Source organism: Fringilla coelebs (assembly GCF_963513975.1).
Source record: "Fringilla coelebs genome assembly, chromosome: 1".
In the NCBI taxonomy this organism is placed as follows: Eukaryota; Metazoa; Chordata; class Aves; order Passeriformes; family Fringillidae; genus Fringilla; species Fringilla coelebs.
Window position 1 is genome coordinate 92,003,767 of NC_140028.1, and position 19,962 is coordinate 92,023,728.

At 42.4% G+C, this 19,962-nt stretch overlaps 1 protein-coding gene across 1 annotated transcript in view; it reads right to left on the reverse strand.

Annotated features, from left to right (window-relative positions):
- Positions 1-19,755, reverse strand: part of MBOAT1 (membrane bound glycerophospholipid O-acyltransferase 1) — a 56,439-nt gene extending 36,684 nt beyond the window's left edge. The window contains exon 1 of the mRNA XM_084208035.1: positions 19,633-19,755. Within this exon, the coding sequence (XP_084064161.1) occupies positions 19,633-19,722 (90 nt within the window). The 5' untranslated portion in view covers positions 19,723-19,755. The remainder of the gene's footprint in view (positions 1-19,632) is intronic.
- Between the last annotated feature and the right edge of the window lie 207 nt (positions 19,756-19,962).

The following is a 19,962-nucleotide window of genomic DNA, read 5'->3' on the forward strand; positions in this document are numbered from 1 at the left end:
GATGAATGGTGTCCAGGCAAAAACAACACGGAAATAAAAATTATATGCCAATTAACCTTTTATAGCATTGCAAGCCATTTGACACATGTTTTTAGCCGGCCACATCTCTTTGGTGTTGCCACCAAAATTTTGCACATCTGGTTTCAACTCCACTAGAAGAAAGGAAACACCTTTGCTTTTTACAGTCACTTTCTTCCATGCTCTAGAGAGTAAGATGTAATAAAATTAGGAACCAGAGCACACGATATGCTGCCAAAAGAAGACAGTATCTTCCTTTCATTTCCCATGATTAAACGCTGGAAGACAGAAAGGCAGTCTCATCACAGTATTCTGCAATGACATCTGGAAGACTTGTGTCTGAGTCACAGCCAGCTGGAGACAGCCTTGCAATACAGAAACAAGATATCCACACTTTTGGAGAGAGAGAAAATCTGGAACAGCTCCAGCGCAACCGAGTCGATCTTTATTGTTGTCTGCTTAATTAATCCTTTAATTCTTTATTAGTCTCAACTTTAAAAGGCTTGATGGATCTGGAGCAGGTATGAACAATGAAGGAAAAAAAGGAACTGTAGTTCCTTCCTGTATTCTTTCAAATTCTCTAGTGGCAATAACTCAGCAGTGATGTTTAGATAGCAAATCTGAGTTTTACACAAAGTTAGCAATCGGGTCAAACCAACCCACCAAGCACCCATGATGTTGATGCAAGAATAGCCAAACATGGTGGTTTCAAGATCCCCCTCTTGGATTATGCTGTAATCCAATCCCTCAAAGTACATAAAAGGTCAGTTCCATCTGTCTTGAGCCTTTGTGTCTTCTCCCATTTTTAACAGGATGAAACTTGGCAAACATTGGACTGGTGCTGTGTGAAGGAGAAGCACTAACTCCTAGGGATTTGGAACTACCTCTTCAGTCATCTCCATCAACAGGCAGGGCCTTTCACAGAGCAAAGGTATCTCCTCGACTTCCTAACCTCTCTCAGAGGAAATCCATACAATTTTTTGCTCAGTATTTTATTTGATCCAATTAACCATTTGCAAGTGGGCACTTCTAAGGGCAAATGCCAGCTGGCAAATCACAAAATAAAGGTTCCAAATACCTGGAGTTAAATAGGTGCATCTAAAAATTTCACCTTTTGCAGGACATGAGCCTGATGTCAATAACACTGAATAGGAGCAATTATCACTTTTAGTGCTGGGAGCAAACTGGCTCCATAGTGAAGGCTGGGGAGGGAAAAAAAACTCAAAAAAGGTAGCAATTTGTCAAATCCCTGTAACAGGAAAGCCATGGAGCCATAGAGGATTTCCAAAGAGAGAAGTAAAGTGTTGCTTGGTACACTGAAAAATTACTGAAAAAAAAATCCCACAAAAATCTTAAAAGAGAAAAGAGAAAGTGTCTTTCCTAGTTAGAAATTCTTGAGATGGGAAACAGAAAATATGAGGAGACAAAACCTAACTATACACCTTTAAACCAAATCATTAGAAAGAGTCTTGGTCGCTGCTTTTTGTAGTGGAAGGTGGGCTACTGATAACCCACTTCAAGAAATTTCAGTTCTGCTCACCCCATAAGCCTTGCATCTGCAAATCTCCCTGTTTAAAAAAGTGGCAATACACAGTTGAGAGTTACTAGATCACACTCTAAGAAGAGATAGTTCAGTACAAACACATAGCCTCTTATTTTAGTGCTTCTAACCTTTTCCTTAGAGTTAAGTATCAGAAGGAAATATCCTGCATTCTGTTTTGACCACAAAAATACTTTCTTTTTCCCCTACTACATTTACTCCCTTAGGCTTGCAGAAAATTTGATCTCACTTTCCAAAAATCTAGGAGGATATAACAAATTGGCCACACAGCTCTCTCCAGGCTCCAAATGCCAATTAAGTCCATTACCCAAACCAGACCATCCTCTGTAAGCAAGACTCCTATTAATGCTGTTTCTCTGACAATCACTACAAGCTAGCACTCACACTGCTAACTTGCCCCTTGCTGGATGACAGGGTGCTGATGTGTCCTCAAGAGCACAATCTGTGGATAAAAACCAGGCATGCTGCACATTCACACACATTCTCAGAGAGAGGTACAAGTGTGTTTGAGCACAGCCAGGCTGTCAGAATATTCCCAGCCAGTATCCAGATCCACATCCACTTCAACATGTAGCAGATGATGCAGTCAGGTTATAGATATGGCAGAGGATACCTCTAATTTATTCCAGGCCTTGGATTTGCCAGCAAAATGAGAGAATAAAGGTTTAAATCTGCATTTCATTTGCTGAACAAAATTTCAGGAGCAGAGGCCTCTCATAGTGGTTCAGTAAAAACATGAAGTTACATCTCATGGTCAAGATACTCTGTTGCCATGTACTAATGAGACACTGAGAACTACTTTAGGAGATTGCTACAAGGTTTTTATCTGGTAAATTGGACTTTCTCCTCTATTTGCAGACTTACCACAGACGACCAAACCGCTCTTTTCAGTATTTGGAAAAGCATAAAGAACCTTGTTAACAGAAACTTCTGCCAGCAATAGCAACTCAATTCAAACCACTGTCTGTGGAGGACAACAGTGCTTGGGTAGTATTTTGGAAAGGGAATGCCGTAATAAAGCATTCCAGTCTACCAGAGATCAGCCCCATCTTCCAGGGTGATGCCTTTCTTCCAAAGAATAAAGCAAGAACTACAGAAATGCAGTAATTTGTTTTCCACGTTTAAAAGATTATTTTGCACATATAACCAAAGACACCTGGCAAACAACATGTTTAAGTTCACTTTGCAGGAGACATTTCTACTTTGATGTTGAAAAACAGACCTGCTGTTATTAGAGCATTTCATAACATCAAAAGTGTGATATTTAGAAGGGGTGTGTTAAGAATGAGAGATGGAATGGTCTTTAATCAGATCTCAAAGATATCTGATACTTGCTTAAATTTCTCAAAATATTTTGATCTTCCAGACTATTTTTATGAACCATAAGGACAAATATCCTCTGCAAAGACAATTTAGATCTACACAGGGAGAGGACAAGCACCTCCAAAAAGGAGGGCAATACCATAGAGACCATGTCAAGTTTCCCACTGCTAGAATTCTGACCTAGGCTTCCATGAAGGAAAAGGATTTGTGTAACATGGTCCATGCAGTTCCCCTTACTGCCCACAGTGGTATTGCTTTGCACAGAAATCAGAGCACTGGGAGCCAGCACAAAGAGGCATTTATTGGTAAAGGAAGCAGAACTGTCACTTGCAGGATGCTGGATTTTCTGTTCCTAGCCAGGCACTGCAGACTGCAATCAGCATGGATCAGAGAGGAGAAAAATTAACTTACATTGGGGAAACACTGATTCCACTGCTGAGGTTCACATCTCCAGTGCTACACAGAAACAACTTATTTCTCTGGCTTGGTGTTGTAGGAGTCCTATAGCAGATTTGGGGTGGGGCAGAAGCAAAAGCTTGAAAATAGAATTTTTGGGAGAGAGAGAGAAAAAAGTGTATAGGCATGACTAACTTAAGATTGTCCTCTTCAGAAGCAGCACTAAGCCTTGGCAGTTTTTGTGCATTTGCATGCAGAAAATGGACTTGGTGAAGTAGAATATACAAAACTGACAGTCTTTTGGCTTGTTGTGCTGTTTTCCTGGGTAAATTCTGTTTCCCTACTTACAGGGTCAAATATCCTTCCATGATTTAGACTGTAAACTTGAAACAGATGTTCTTTCTGGATTACCTCTGTGAAACCACTAGCAGAATAATCACTAGCAGGACACAAAATATAGTTATAGATTAAACCCTGAGTCATCAAAAATTTTAAAAGAAAAACATTTAAGTCAAAAATAAGCTTGAGAAGTCAAATCTACATCATAGTGCTAAGTCACACTCCCAAACACTTACCTTTGGTAAATTTAATATGTGGGTCTGATCCAAAACCAGCTTTAGCTCGCTGTCAACAGCTCTCACATTGAGCTGTAATGACTCTCTGTGTTGAACAGATGTTTAAGCAATGATCATTTATGTGCAGCAATGTTCTGCCACTACCTGTACCTCAATAATTACTGCTCTCTCAGCAAGTGATGCCAAATGATGAAATTCCCAGGTATCTAAGATAGCCAGTACTAATTCCTACCTGTAATAAGAACAGCAGGAAAATCAAACAATCTGGAGCCTTAAGTCATTCTGGTGGTTCTTTTAAACCAGAATGCCTCCAGGTTATTAGAAGATCTGTCTTGCTTCTTCAGACTGCTCGGCAGTGAGGCAGCACACTAATTACAGTACCTGTAGGTCCAAAACTACTTTGAAAGAATCATTTTACATACTTCTGTGCAGGTGGAGTATTTTACAGTATTATGTGTCAGACATGTCTAAAAGCAGAACTACAGCTAGGAGGTCAGAGTATAGAGGGTATTTTAATAAGAAAAGGAAAAGAGGACTGAAGTGCTGTTATCCAAACAAGAAGTTTGGCTCACCAAAAAAAAAAAAAAAAACCAAAAAAAACCCACAACGAAATTAGCAAGCAAAAAACCCCAATATCAGAACTACCAGCCTTGCTTCTTCACAAAAGAGTCACTTGGATCAAGTACTTTTGGTAGGAAAGATGGCATCTTGTATCATCTACCCTCTATCACCACATTACTCCATCACTCCAGCTCTTCTGTCAGGTATGCTCAGAAGGCTCCATTTAAACATATGTAAAGTTAGGAGAGAGATGCTTAAGTGAAAACTAACAGAAACAAGGAAGACAACTACTCCAGGAGAGTAAGATACAGCAAAGCAGACACCTGAGTCCCTGCAAAGCCTTCTCTGAAAGTCCCTAGAATGCTAAGAAGTTCCCAGGGAGAGAACACCACAGCACTGCTTCCCCCCTCTCTTTCTAAGCCACCTGCAGGGCTCAGCACCCATCTGGAGCTTGGATCCTTGGCTTCCATAATCATTAAATACACCACTTCCCCACCTTTTTCTCACAAAGGAATTCTTGGGTAACAGATACTGACCCCAGCTGGTCTTTTCAGATGTGAGGAATGCCCCAAATCCCAAACAGGTATTTCCACACCACCTCTCAAGAGCACTGCTGAGCTCCCAATCCACAACACCGTGTCTTCATCCACCACGAACAATGGATGGACACCACAGCACCAAAAAGGAAGGAGGACCAAGACAGGTCTCATTAGACATGATTCAGCTCAAGTTCACCAGCCTCAAGCACCAATCCTGAGGTTTCAACCCAGTTTCTACATCTGCATTCTTGAGTAAATAAAGAAGCAGCACTAAGAAAAGCATCAACACAGACCTGATTTATCTCCCACCACGTTTAAATGTTTAGTTTTTAAATACTTAGAACAAAACACAGTAAGCCAAGCACCTTTTCATTTTGTCTGTGTAACTGATAAGTACACAGCTGATTTATTCAAAACACAAAGAAGGAATACAGACAAATGTTTCTCTACTCAACCACCCTTCTGTGACTTTAATGTAAATTATCTTCCCCAAATACCAACGGGGCTTGCCTGAACACAGGAATGGCAGGATCCTTATAGCAGTGTTTGTAAAGTCCCAATTCAGAAACACACTTAACTTTCAGGCCAGATGAAAGCCTTGAGCCTGCACATATTCATCAATTTAAAAATAAAACAGTAGGCTTAATGTGCAATCCGTCAGTAGAATGGGAACTGGCACATCTAAAATAACTTGCCCCATTCTTGCTGCTGCAATGTCTGTGCAATTCTATTTTCAGTTCCTTTTCTATAGAAAAATGTCAGTGGTCTTTAAAAAAACAAATCAACACAAACAGAGCAGTTTTGTTCTCATTATCCCAGTGATGTCCCAGTAAGTGCACACAACAGAAAGAAACAAATATCAGTAAGGGGGAAAAAGTGCCAACTTGACAGGTTATTTTATGCCAAAAGAAAGTTGGTTCTTTTCCCCACTGTAGAAACTGTCAGCACTGTGCTAAATTTAAGCACATTATCCTTGGAATTAGTGGCTTGATCAAAGACTAAACTTTTCAGACATTGCAATGGTATTATGTAAACCTTTATTAGGCTCTTAAACACAGAAAATCTGGAACATCCTGTATTTAAATACCAAGTTGTGTTCATAGGAAATTAAAACAAGGGCGCTGTAAAATTAGCATATTAGGATGTGCTTAAAAAGTTTATGCATGGACTTTGCTAGAGGAAAGATAGATTTTATCTGTCCTTACACTCATCTCGATAGCAGAGCTTGTCCATCGAAATTTCTTTTCATTTCAATGAGGAAAAAAGGGAATTCTAGGTTGGAATTCATCAAATTCTGAAGCATAACTCCAGAACAGTACTTCTACTGTAAAAGTACTCTAGATGAGTATGTTCAGGTGCAGAAATGTATAGTGCAGACTTAAAAACAGCATTTACACTACACACAATAACTTTACCAGAAGCAAGAAGAAATCCCTGGATTGTGAAACTGGACTTCATTTAGTTGTAAGAAATGAAGTTTTCAAAAATGACAAGTAGTTTCTCACGCTTCAATTTTTGGTTTAACACTTAAAGACACCATAAAAAGGTTTCATATTCCAGGATCTGGTATTCTACACTAATTTCAAGTGCCTGAAACAGAACTGGGATAAAACAAAACAAAACACAAACCTAAAACCAAAAGAACTAAAAAAAAACCCCTGTGCCAGTCAGGAGAAAAGCAAGCTAGCATATCTACTGCTAGATATGTGTGGAAGAGTTTTAGGGTAACAATGCTCCCACACAATGGGTGTAGTCAAACACATTCAGTTTCCTGCTTCCCCAAGCAGGTGCTACAAACTTCACTTCTGCTTGTCCTCTTCCTTGCCCAGGCAGTTTTCTGTCCCAGAAATACACAGGAACAGCACTTGCAGAGGGAGTGAGGAACAAAGCAAATGCTTCAGACAGGCATAGAAACAGAATATTGGGGTACATCAACATGGAAAGGTGAAGATCTATGCTGCTGTCTTATGCCCCAACCTAGCCAAATAAAGGGAGACCATAGCCTCTCCAGTAATGCAGTCAACAGAATTTGTAAGAGAGGTACAGAAAGTATTCCCAGCTACCTCCCACGGGCAGAAGAGGACACACAAAACTTTTGGGAATCCAGCACTAAGGGCCAGGGAAAATATGCAGTGAATCTGCAGAGAATTTTTTTTTTCTTTAGAATTAATTTTCAGTCAGCTCAACCAGATGCATGTTAGAGAGGTTCCTCACATGGGGAAAAAAAGAAGCATGGCACAAGGGCAGGAAATGTATGCACAACCACATTTTTTGGCAGTAAACCTTAGTCAGAACCATTTAATTGGGAAACTCTGTTTATATTTAGACAATTATATTTGCAAACATAAGAGATAGTAAAACTCACTCTTTTTGCTTCTCAAAACAATGAAAACTTTATATTTTCCAGCAGCTTGCTGAGTCACACATTTCCCCCAAGGCACTTGATTCTGCTGGCCAGCAGTTTTTCTAGGTAACTATTTTCTTGATTTTTAGCCTATTTCCAAAGAGCTGTGTATGTGCTGCCTTTTTTTTCCTAATTCAAACACAATTACCTTCACTTAATTCCTTTGTTATTACAGTGACCATGTAGAATCTGCAAACCTCTGTTAACTGCCAGCTCCAGATATTCACTTTCACAACCACAAAATAGTGGTCCTTCCTATTGATCTGCAGTTTAAAAGTAAAATTATTGCCCTGTGTTTTTCAATATATGACATGTTTATCCAACCTTCATTTATGTGGGCTGCAGGCTTATTTTTAATCCCTTCAGAACCGTGGCAGGAAGAGAAGACACCAACAAAATGTGCACAGTGACAATATCCTGTTGTGGCTTTTTTTCTCCTTCCTCATTTCTGCTCAGAATTTGCATCATACTTGCTCCATGGTCATTTATTTTGGATTGTGAACCATGCAAAAAGACAAGAACATAACCCCAGCTGTCTAGTTATGCCTGTTACAAGCATCTTACATCCACAGCAAATATCTCTGAAAGCTGAAGTTGGGAGCATGTCTAATTTTAGGCACTCAGCTTTAGACACTACTGAAAACAAGTAACTTGGAGATGACAAGTGCTCAGGACTTGGCACAAGTCAAACATCTCAGCCACCACTAAACTAACATATTTGGAAATCACCAGTACCTTTCAAAAAAGGCATGCTCTGGAGGAATCTGAGGGGTTGCCCCTCAAATTAAACAAACAAATAACGAAAACCAAAAAAGCCCACATTTCCTAGTTTTCAAACTTAGCAACCAAAGCAAAACAAAAACTAACAGGAAAACACACAGCATGATCAAGCGTCAGTTGGTGAATAAAGAAATGCAAACAAACAAACAAAAAAAGAGATCTTTGGCTTTTGCTATAATTTAATTTTATTTACACTATACTATATTTGAGAAAAAAAAGGTTTCATTTCCTTGCCTCATTAAAGCCTTCTTTGCATATCCCCCCACTGGAGCTCTGTAGTTCTATTTGCATGCAGTGCAGCAGAGCTTTGGTTTATAACACTGATATTTTCCAAAGACAACTGCAATATGAGGAGGGAAGAACTCACTCACCTTTGCCTAATCATGATATTTTTGTATTCTTGCCATGCTTATGAGTCAGCAATAGCAGAAACTTAACTTGCTTTTCCTAGGCAACAGGAATAAGTTTCACTTTTTCCTCTTCAACAGTTAGGGAAAAAAGAGAAGAATGTCCTTACATTTTAAAATTATTGCAGTGATGCTCCTACTGCGCAGTGACAGGCAACTTATTATCCAAGAAGCAAAGCACAACAACAAAATTCCAAAAACTCCAAGTGAACTCTTCTCAAAATACCATAAGACTTTGAACATAGCCAGGGAAAAGGAATTCAACAATCCTTTAAGTTGCATAAACAATTATAATTTCCCTTTCAAGCAAGTGCTTTACACATAAAGCCTAAAAAAACATGCTTTGAAAGAACTAGGGCATTGCACGGTCTGCCCAGCTGGCTTACAAAATGTATTTCCACCTCCCTACCGCAAGGTTTTATACCACTAACATCTGGATATCTCAGAGGCACTTGGAGAAAGCATTTCAGGTCTGATTTTTAGCAAACTTTGCTATCTCAAAAAGCACATGGTGTTCTTCCCACTGCTGCTGTAGCACTAAGGTGCAGATTCAGATGTGGGGAGTGTTTCAGTTCCTCTGATGCTGGGAGGCACCCGAGCAATGAGCAGCACGGAGTTTATATGGGATGAGGGAGAGGAGATTCAGGAGCTGGAGGTGACCAGCGACCCCTTTGGGTCCCCAAAGCCCACCTGAAGCTTTTCCAGGCTACAAGCCACTAGTTCCACCTGTCAGTAAATAAACCAGGCCACTGTCTCGTAGACAGAAATTCTCCAAGCCATAGCAAAAGCACGATCCTAGACACAGCAAACAGGCACACTTGCCATTTAGGGCCTTCTAAAACTGGGCAGGTGTGTCATCCTTGTTAGTGACTATGCTCAAAAACTGAAGTGCTGCAGGAAAAGGAGAGAGAGAAGGCAGATACAGAATCTATTTTCTCCTGACAATCATTTAAACACTAATTCAACTCTATCTAGGCAAAAAAACAAAAAATAAACCAGAAGACTGAGAGACTGAGACCCTTAGTCAACTGTGGTAATGGTGCACATAAAAATGTCTGACTGATAAACAGGTAGATAACAGACTACAGATCAGGATGTCAGAACCCTATCAAAGGATGAAGGCAGACTTCACCAGACACCTGCTGACATCATCTACTCGAAGAATATATGCAGATCACAAAACTATCAAATGCAGCATTAAAGATGTGCAGCATGAACTGAACAGAGGGGAAGTGCTCAGCACACGGGCAAAAATCCCCCAGCAGTTAAAAATCAGAACAGAAAAGTAAGAGGATAGAGGATAACCCAACAGGGGAATACATTTCAAATCGTATAAGGAGACAGTTACTTTTTATATAAACTAATAAACAGAAGGACAGCTGCAGCTGGGGCTGCTGAAAGTGGGATGTGAGAGAAGTGACCTCTCCTGGGTGTTGGCTAATCTTCCCTGCAGAGATCTGGTGCTTCCTGCTGTATTATCACCATGTGAAGAAACTCAAGTAATGAATCCAGCATGAGTCAAGGTCTGGGAGGGGATGATGGCTCTAGCAGAGCCACCCACCCATAATGGAAGTAGCCATGCTTTGGACCGTCAGCAGTGATTCGGGATCCTAAAGGCATCAGCAGCACCAGAGGCAGGGCTGACAGAAACCAGCGCCTGCAGAGGGAACAAGCCCTGAAAGGAGCCAGCAAAAGAACAGGTTCCTCCAAAAGGTTTTTCTTTTAAGCTATGCTTACCCCAGAAACTCATGTCTTTCATGTGAACGTCCAAGTCCGCTCTGGCTCTGGCCAAGTTCTTGGCCTTTGCAGCCTCCTGTGGAAGGGTTTCACAGCCAGGTCTGGACCACATGAAAACACTCTAATTTTAATCACTGTGGAATCTGCAGCCTATCACATGTCCCTCTGAACGTGAAGAAACGCTGGGAGACAGAAGGGAATAAGTCCCTTCGTCCCTTGACCAGAAAGGCTGTGATCTCCCCGTCCCTGGAGGTGCTCAAGGCACCTGGGGCTCTGAGTAACCTGTCCTTGTGGAAGTTCCCTGGAATAAGGGTTGAAGCCAAATGATCTCTCCACATATTCCATTATACTCTAAGGCCTAGATCAATTTCTTTCATGCTGCTCACAAACACTATCACCACGATCCCTCTTAAAAAACACATCTCTAAAGCAAACCTCTCTGTTCCTTCACTTTGCTATAGCAGGTTTAAGAAAATAAGCTTATCCTGTATTTTTTTCTCTTTTATCTAGTTCCAGTTTTCATCCTGGTTCATGGCAAAGAACAGCTCTGGTCATCTTTTCATTGACAAAACTGACCACAATGGAACAGAAATATAGTTATGTCACTCTGCCCTGAGCATTCTTTGTTCTAATCCCCATCTTATTTACTGATCAGCATCAGCAGAACACCTCTGAAACTTTCTTTTTCCAAACTGCTGAGCCCATTTTCCTCTCTGTGATGTTAGGTTTGCAAATTGGGAAATAACACCCTATCAGAGAAGTGGCAATAAAGGTAACACAAAATTTAAATTATATTCTCTGAACAAGAAACAAGTGTTTTCTCTCTCAGGAGTCTATCATATTTCACAGTGTCTCACAGCAATATGCCTACACTTTCAGCATTCTTGTACAAAGTAGGGGAAACCCACCCATACTCTGAGTGCACTGTTATTGTTGCTGTGGCAACTACAGACCACAATTTTTTGCCTCAAGAGAATTACACAAGCATACACACTGAGGCAAAAACAACTGTGGGTCCTCACAGTGCCTACAACTCACTGTAGATGCCTAATGCTGCCATCAAAAACTGCATTTAATTTTTAAAAAATGAACTTTAACTTCTCAGTCACTGTCTCCATTTGTCTACACTTTGTTTCCACCTTCAATACAGCATAGCTGGCAAAATATCCTGAGAAACCCTGACACATGAGAAGTGTAAATGTCAAACTACTTAAACTCCACTTGTGACTGAACAGAGTCATTATAAAACTCTCTCTAAAACAGATGAATTGGTTATCTATGAGCTGGAATTTGCTGGTATAAATACTTAGTGCAAACCCTAGGAGTCAGGGATTTGAACCTGCCCTCTGTGTGTGTGCAAGGGAGACGAACAGTCACTGCTGTACTCTCCTTAACACTACCTCACACTGGTAAAAGGAAAAAAACCCTACCTTCACCAGTTTATAATGCCATTTAAGCCAGATGTAAGAGTTAAAAATTAAAACTTTTCGACTCAGTGTCCTTTAAAAATAAAAAGTTTTACTTACAACCAATACATGAGCCTGAAATCAAGCTCAGAAGTTATTCAAGAAATATTGAAAGCAGGGGCTCCTCAACTGTTTCAGGTTTTGCCTTGTCTTTTTGCCTTCCCCATTCCTGCCCTACCCACATACCAGGGCCAAAATGCACTTGAACAAGAAACCACGAATGAAGAAATTGCTGAAGTCCAATTAGAGCTTTGTCACAAGACCAGGGCCTATGGGAGCAGCAAACACTCACCCAGTTCATGACAGTCAGCATCTGAAGTCTGTTTCTTGGCCTGAAATTGTTATTTAGTTTTTATAGTATTCTGCTACTATTTATAGTATTTTATAGTAATCCAAAGAAATTATTTAAAAGAGTATTTTCTTGCCTCCCTTTTCCATCCCTGATGTCCCCAACCTGGCACACTCACTGAACTTGAAGACCACAGAATATAATCTCTCACTGATCAAAAATTTAAAACTTGCTATTCCATAGGGTTGCCAGGTCTTTGTCTGGGATTTAGCAGCCAGATACACTCAGGTCTATTTGCTTTCTGCTTAAGTCATCCAGGTAGGCAGCTCACATGCTTTGAGACAGCTTCCCACCCACGACACTGCAGGGAGTGACATGAGGGCACTGGCAAAACTCCCGTTATCCAGCCAGTCTGTCACCAGGTAAACACCAAATCTTACAAGGAGAAAGCAAGCAGAAAGAGGGGAATGAAGAATTGGTCTTCAGTTTAGTATTTGTTCTGCCTCAGACAAGATAGCATGGCAAACACTCATGCTACAGACCGATTGATGAATTTTATTAAAAGTTTTCAGAACAATGAGCACCATTTCCCGTGGAAGAAAAAAATAAAAATAATTCCTGGCTGGAAAAGCTGTCTAGTTAATAAGCTGTCTTGTTAATACTTTGGATTTTGGTTTTTAAAATTGCCTTCTATTTGGGTATTTTACTAACAGTTAGAGGAATGATTGAGAACAAATTCTTTGGAAATTTGTAAATTATTCAACATATTTTATTCAAAAATATGTTTACAAGGGTTTTTCTCCTCACACTATTAAGAATGGTTTTTTAAAGCCTGGAATTTTCTTATCATGAGGGAAGCAAAAAACACAAGAGAAAAAATATTTCCACTCAACTCCATTAAGGATGCAACATACTGTAAGTAGACCCCATCAAAAAAGTCTAAAAAAAACATTTATGTCAGAATGTGTGCTTTTGGTTGTGCATCTGTGCTCACCTGTGGTTTTTGCAAAACTGTTTAAAATGCTTTAAGCTGGGGGGGGAAAAAGGATGGATGAAAATAAACATTCCCAATCAAGGTCATCAGAAGGGAGACTGATGCAATCTTGCTCTGGGAAAGGACCACCCAAAGGCTTTCCCTTGGCTGTGTCTCTCTCTGTTGGCAGGGACAGCCTGGCGGAGCGCTGCGCAGAACGGGCTGGATTCCACCTATTCAGCAGTGACCAAACAAGCCTGACCAGCGCTGCACACTGAAGGAGCCACCAGAGGAAGGTCAGAGAATTCCACCTTGTCCATCTCTGCACGTGCTGAGGTGGAGCAAAAAGGGCTCTGAAGAGCAAAGCAGCGGAGGGTGAGGTGCCTCATCATAATTGTCTGCAGGGTCTCAGGTCAGAGGAGCTGGACTCAAGCGCTGGGTGCCCCTCAACAGCTGAGGCACTGCAGGTCCCTGGGGAGCACCCTCTGGCTTCACCCTCCGGCTTCCATCCTCAGAAAGGAACCCTGTGTAGAAGCTCCAGGGCCACTTTGTGTCCAAAGTGTGCCCAGTGGGGACAGTCAAGGGATTCCTTCCCAAAGCACACTCCTGGTCCAAACTCTATTTTAACATAAACACTCTCACCACTATTAGTGAAGTAACTGTAGAAATTTTTGCATCTGGCTGTACTTTTAAGAGCGGGCCTGAGTTTCTGGAAGATCTCCTTAATGACCCTCACTAGACTATCCAAGCATCCAGGAGATGAGGTTTGGTACCCTCAAAGTTATCTGTAACTACTAAGTAACATAGAGAAGGATTTTTTTTTTTTCACTCCAAGGTAAAATATGGCCCATTGACACATTTTAAAAATCATGTTACCTGTTCCTTGCTTTTGGCCAAGTACAGAAGGCTGGATTCCTGCGGCAATGCCAAGCCCAGTGCTGCAGCCTGCCCTGCCCAGGGACTAGCAGCAGCACTTTGCAGTTTGGCAAGCCTGCCTCCAGCACTGCCCATCCTTGGGAACTGTAACAGGAGCCAAGGAGCAGCCAGAGGATTAAACACCGTGCCAGGCTGGCAAACGCACAGCAAATCCCTAAGCATCAGGGGCTCCCCCGAAAACACAGAGCCAGCTCTGTGCTCAGTGCCTAGACCCCTAGGCTGGAGCCCAAGAGTCTTCATCACTACTTTAGATTTTCTCCAAATAGCTGCAGAGCAGCACTAAATCAGCGCTGGCGCGATTAATGCGCAGAGAAGGTTTCAGGGAGCTTCATGCAGCCCTTCAAGGTTTATTTTTCCAGACCTTGTTTAACACAGATGAGAAGGAAAGTGCTTAAAAGGGGGAAAATCGTAAGCAGCTGATTCCAGTTGCACTTCTGTCCCTTGCCAAATTAAAAAACTTAATAGGACAGGCTTTGTTTTCAAGGCATGAGGGATGTGGAAATATTTACACTCGTACTATCAAGACATCAGCCATAAGGTTCAAGACTACAGTGCCAAACACAGTGAGAACATGTTGGAAAAGGCAGCACACGTTTCCAAAGCACAGAAGAAGGTGTATTGATTGCAATTGCTAGTGATAGCTGACCTGAAGAGAAAAGAAAAATGCTTTGGAGACGGCCTTAAACTTTGGAAGAAAGTATCACACCTCTGTCCCAGGAGGATACAGACTCCTGGACCTTGCACAAGTGACTGAAACAAGAGACTGGATTTACTGCAAATGCACTAGGAACTGCCCTGCTCACAAGCACCTGTTTGACTGGGGACCCAAACGAGGGTCAGCAAGATTCTTCCTCTGCTCTTTCCATCGTGCCTTCTCCTTCATGGCATTATAATAACAAGCTAATGGCTTCTTTCAAGGAAAATTGTTTTATAAAACCTAAGTATTCAAAAGTCAGAAAAGCTCAAAATTAAAGTTGGTTTTGGCAATGTAAGTAATATTTCTCTATAAATGTGTTGAATTCAAAATTCATTTTTTCTTTTTGCTTCTCAAATAACCAAGATTTACATGGCTTTTTTTTTTTTTTGTGCGGTCAAGTATGTTAGGCAGGGAGGGATTTAATGTAACAAATACTGCTGCAATTCAAAATGGAAATGTAGAATTTTCAATTGTAAAATGATGACACTAGGAAATTGCAATGCAGCATAGTTCATACCAATCATCACAGTTTTTTCCAGAGCTTCAGAGCAACTTTTTTCAGTTAAAAGCCTGATGCTAACCCCACTTAAATCTTTAATGAACTTCCATCTTCAGTTATCTCGCTTTGGTCTGTGACAAATTACCTTTCTTTCCCAGCATTACATTTTATAATGTCTCTATTGACAACCATTAAAGGATCCTCAAAGTTCACAGACTAAAGTCTGTTAAGTTTCTAGAAAGTTAGTTCACTGCCCAAAAACTGGCTAAGAAAAGTCATGCAAAGAGGCTTGGGACTAACAGATCTTCTGACTAGTCAAATCAGAAAGCAGAGAAGTAAAACTAAAGTCAGACAGAAAAAAGAAAAAAAAAAGAAAAATTGTAAGAAAAAAAGTTAACAAAACCATTCCTGACTTTGGGATCAGAATATATGTTGATTTTGAAAAAGTCCAAAAAGATACATATACTCTTTTCTTCTTTCTCCTTTAAAAACCAGTTCACCAGCATGCTTTGTGCAGAGAGTTTTTCAAACTTAAGGAATGGTGAAAAGACATTTTTCATACTCCAACTATCCCAAGATTCAGAAGCATGTCCCAGAATCCCTCCACAGTTAGTTTTTTTTATTTAAACTGCTGCCAAAATATAAATATGCAAATGACCAACAATGAAAGAATTAAAATTAAAAATTTTTCATTCCCACCAGCAGACAAAGCCAAAATTAAGTTCAAGTGGACTTTTTTTTTTTCCTCTTTGGGGAAACATGGCTGGCCTCATCAATGAAAACACCAAAATTACCAGCCCTCTCATACAAACATGAGCAGATGCTCAGTTTTTGAGGGAATTTTCTCTGAACTTACTCCCCTCAAAGTTAACAACCTTGGCACTATCTGACATAGGTCAGGGTCACAAGGCCTGTTAAAATGTAAGGTTTGTGATACAGCAGTTGACCATTTGCACTAGGGTTGCTACTTCTAAAGCAATAGGTAACCTGGCATATGAAGGGTACTACAAAATAACCTTGGGAAGTGAAACTTTTTAATCATGTATCTGAACCCTCTAAGCTTGAATTACTTCTAGAGATGCCTAGAGCTTAGGAAGGCATGGTAAAACTACATGTGAATAAACAGTGCCATTAAATTTACTTTAAATGTGGCTGGAAATAGTATATTTATTTCTTCACAGTATTTTACATGCATGAGCTTTGTTTATATAAATTGCAGTATTAAAAGTTTGATGTTTAACTTCCCATATCTCACTGATTTATGGTAAAGGACTATATGCTGAAATTGGTGATTTTGGGCATGTATAACAAAAAAGTGTATAATTTTCCAAAAGCCATTGTATAAGCAAACTGGAGGGATGATATTCCAGCATCAATGATTTGGGGAATACATGATATGGGAAAAAAACCACCCCAAAACTCTTTTGCAAATGCTGCTGAAGGTATATCATTGACCTAGACAGGTATTTTTAGAACACAAGTCAGCTAAACTTCAAAGTCTGCTTTCCTGAGATAGGAGAATTAATTGAACAGAGAGAGTCTTTTCATCCTCTTTCAAGATCATTAATCTTGTTACCACATATAGCTCTTCTTAAAAAATAATATTTCAATGCTAAATTCAAAGATCAATCACCCATTGAAGAGACATTCAAATACATGCTGACACATCAGGATTGCTTTAGCATCTAAAGCAGAAAACACCTTTATGTCCTTGTGCAGTGTGTCCCCTAAACACAATGTGAGCAGTCTGCCAGGTACACAGTGCAGAGAGGAGCTCCATCCTCTGCAATTCCTGGTTGCTTTTAAACCAAGCCACAGTTTTTTACTTAAGAAAACCACCAATGTGGAAAATGACATTTTCATAGTCATACATGCTTCCCATATTGAGTGACACAACAGCTGCTTCTGAGATGACTAAACATTTTCCAAGTACCATTACCACAGTTTTTCTGCCCCAGCCATGAAAGAATAATGATTACAACTTTCATTTCTCAGACCTTCAGCTCAGCATTTTTTATGGTCTTTTACATAGAGTGAAATCTCCCTCATGGCACAGTTCTCATGGAAAACCATCTCTGGACAAGCCCTCTGTTCATTTAGCACAGACACATATGCTTTTCACATATCACAGTGACCTGGAGGGTCTAAACTCCACCTTTACCTCTTGCTCTCCAGGCATGTCCTGGCATTTTTGAAGGTCCAGGGCCAGCCATGGGGAACTGCCAGCTGCATGGAGCAGAGGGAGCCTGGGGCTGTCACCATCCAGCAGGCTGAGCACAACGATGCAGACCCAGAGTGACAAACCAGAGATACCTCCCGTGCTGCAGCCTGGGCGCTGAGCAGAAGGCACAGAGAGCCCGTCAGCACTGCAGTAAGGGGCTCCTGTAAAACCAGTCCCTGCTCCACGTGGGATTCAGGTCTGGCAAAGTTGTCTTTCATATACAGAGCTCCATTCTGTGCAGAGGAGCAAGTGACTGAACTTCTCCCCGCCTCAGCAGTACACTCTCTCATTCTTATGAGAAAGGGAAGCAATCCACCTGGCAGAAGAGTCATGTAAAAAAGATTTTATTTTGCTTCTGAGGTCCTTAGCACTGCAGGTCAGAGTTGAGACTCATGTGATTTGAGGGAACAGTGGTGGCATAGTGCTTCCATGCATACCCACAATGTGGGTATGTATATCCTGTTCCAGGACAGCTGAAGTCCCTGATGCTTGGCATGGAGCAGCATGCTGCAGCGGGGCAAGAGGAGTGGGGGAAATTTTAAAAAAGTGTCAATGGCATAATCTCACAGGGACAATTACATAGGGGGATTTTCAGGTGAGGAAAGGTCTATTTCATTGCAGCTATGCTGCAGTTCTGTGAGGAACCCCAGAAAAGGGGGGTTCCTCCTGGCCCATCACTGCCACTTGGGGCAGCAGGGTCATGGCAGGGACAGCAGCCACGCCTGCACCCACACTGACACAGCCCAGCCACACTGCTGAGCCCAAAGCACAAGGTCCCTGCTTTCTGCTGCGGGCTTGAGACACAAACCTGCAAACACAGAAGTGCCCAGCACCAGCACCCATGAGACCAGAGCCCAGGGACAAACACAGCACATAAACCACATGCAGTGAAACATCCTCAGGCCCAGAAGAGCACGAGAAGAATCTTCTCCACAGACAGCACCATCTTTGTATCACCTCAGCTGAATGGAAGGGCAAGATTTTGAAAGCTTAGAAAGAAAAACTGCAGTCTGTCAAGACTTCATTGTTTGGGAACTGAGTCAGCCTAACTCGGTACGTGCACTGTGGCACCACAAACAAGCTGGAACAGTAAATGTTTGCTACTCCTGGCTTCTTTGGTGCTCCTGCATTCATCAATCATGGCATGAAATATCTTGAAAAAGAAGCTATCACTATTCATGTGCCTTCTCCTAATCTAATGGCTCACAGATAATTATAGGCCTTTATTGTTTGACTGTTTTAGTGTTGAGCAACATATCTCTCTTCTTGCATCAAAACCTGTTTTCTGTCAAAAAAAAGGGAAAACTGGCATGGTTAGATGAAGGAGTTTAATCTACAAAATGACATATTCCTTACTCAGCTTTAAAAACAAACAGTAGTAAAAAATGACACATAGCACCACTCACTCTGCAAACAGAAGAAAGCAAATAAATCTCAATCTTCTGTTGATATTTTACCATGCACACCTCTGCTGCCCTGGTTTCTTAGAGCACAGGTCAGCTTCCTAGTAGCTTGGTGGAGTCTTTTTCTGGTCAGCACAAACTTCCAGACTTAACTTCCTTGTGGCTGAAAGAATGCAGGAAGGCAGCAGGTGCATGCAGGCTTGAGGGACAATAAAAGGCAGGGGGTAGGGGAGAGCAACGTTTTTCTGCCTGTTAGGGATAAAGTTAACTAGGAGACTATAAACAATTAGAAAGCACCACCACAGCCAAAAATCTTTGATGCTGTTAAGTATTTAACGCAAACTTGCCCGCCCAGAAGACCACTTGTGCGTCCGTGTGTTCTGCCTATCTCCATATATGCACTTCGCGATTCCATCAGGCACTTGGACTAGGCTGGAAGCGGCTTCTGAGCTTCCCTTCTACAGTCCCGTAGCCACGAAAGCAGTGCCTGAAAGTAAGGATTCCCTACAGAGCACCCCGCATCTCCCCACGCGGTTCCCAGGGCTGGACCAGCACCCGAGCTCCTGAAGCATTCCAAACTCTGCTCCAGTCAGCCCGGCGCCGTGACTGACAGCATCCAGCAGCATCCAGCAGCGACTTCTTGCGAGAGCAGGAGAAGCCCCAGGCATTGCCGGGAAAAACGAAACGCTTCCCCGGTGACAGCAGCCCGACCCCCGCCCAAACCCGCTCCTACCGCGGGCTCTCCGCGCCGCTCCCGAGGCCCTCGGGCAGACACGGCACGATCCCTGCCGGCCGGGGATCCGCGCTGAGGATGCCGTCCGGGCCCGCGGCATTCTCGCCTTCTCACCTGGTCCAGCGGGATGCCCAGCAGCGCGCTCAGCGGGTGCAGCAGGGTGGAGCCGGTGGTGCGGTGCGGGGCTCCGGGCGGCTCGGCCATGCCGCATCCCCCCTCCGGCCGCGCACGGCCCCGCCGCCACCTGCGCGCACCTCCCGCCGCCGCCGCTCCCGCTCCGCGCCGCGCCCGCCCCGGGGCCCTCCGCGGGGCGGGGCCGCCGCCGACGGCCGGGGCGGGGCGGGCTCCGGGGCGGGGAGCGGGAGCCCTCGCCATCCCCGGGGCCGCATCTGCCGCTTGCCGCCGCCCGCGGGCGCGGTGCCGTGTCCCGGCAGGCGCGGTGCG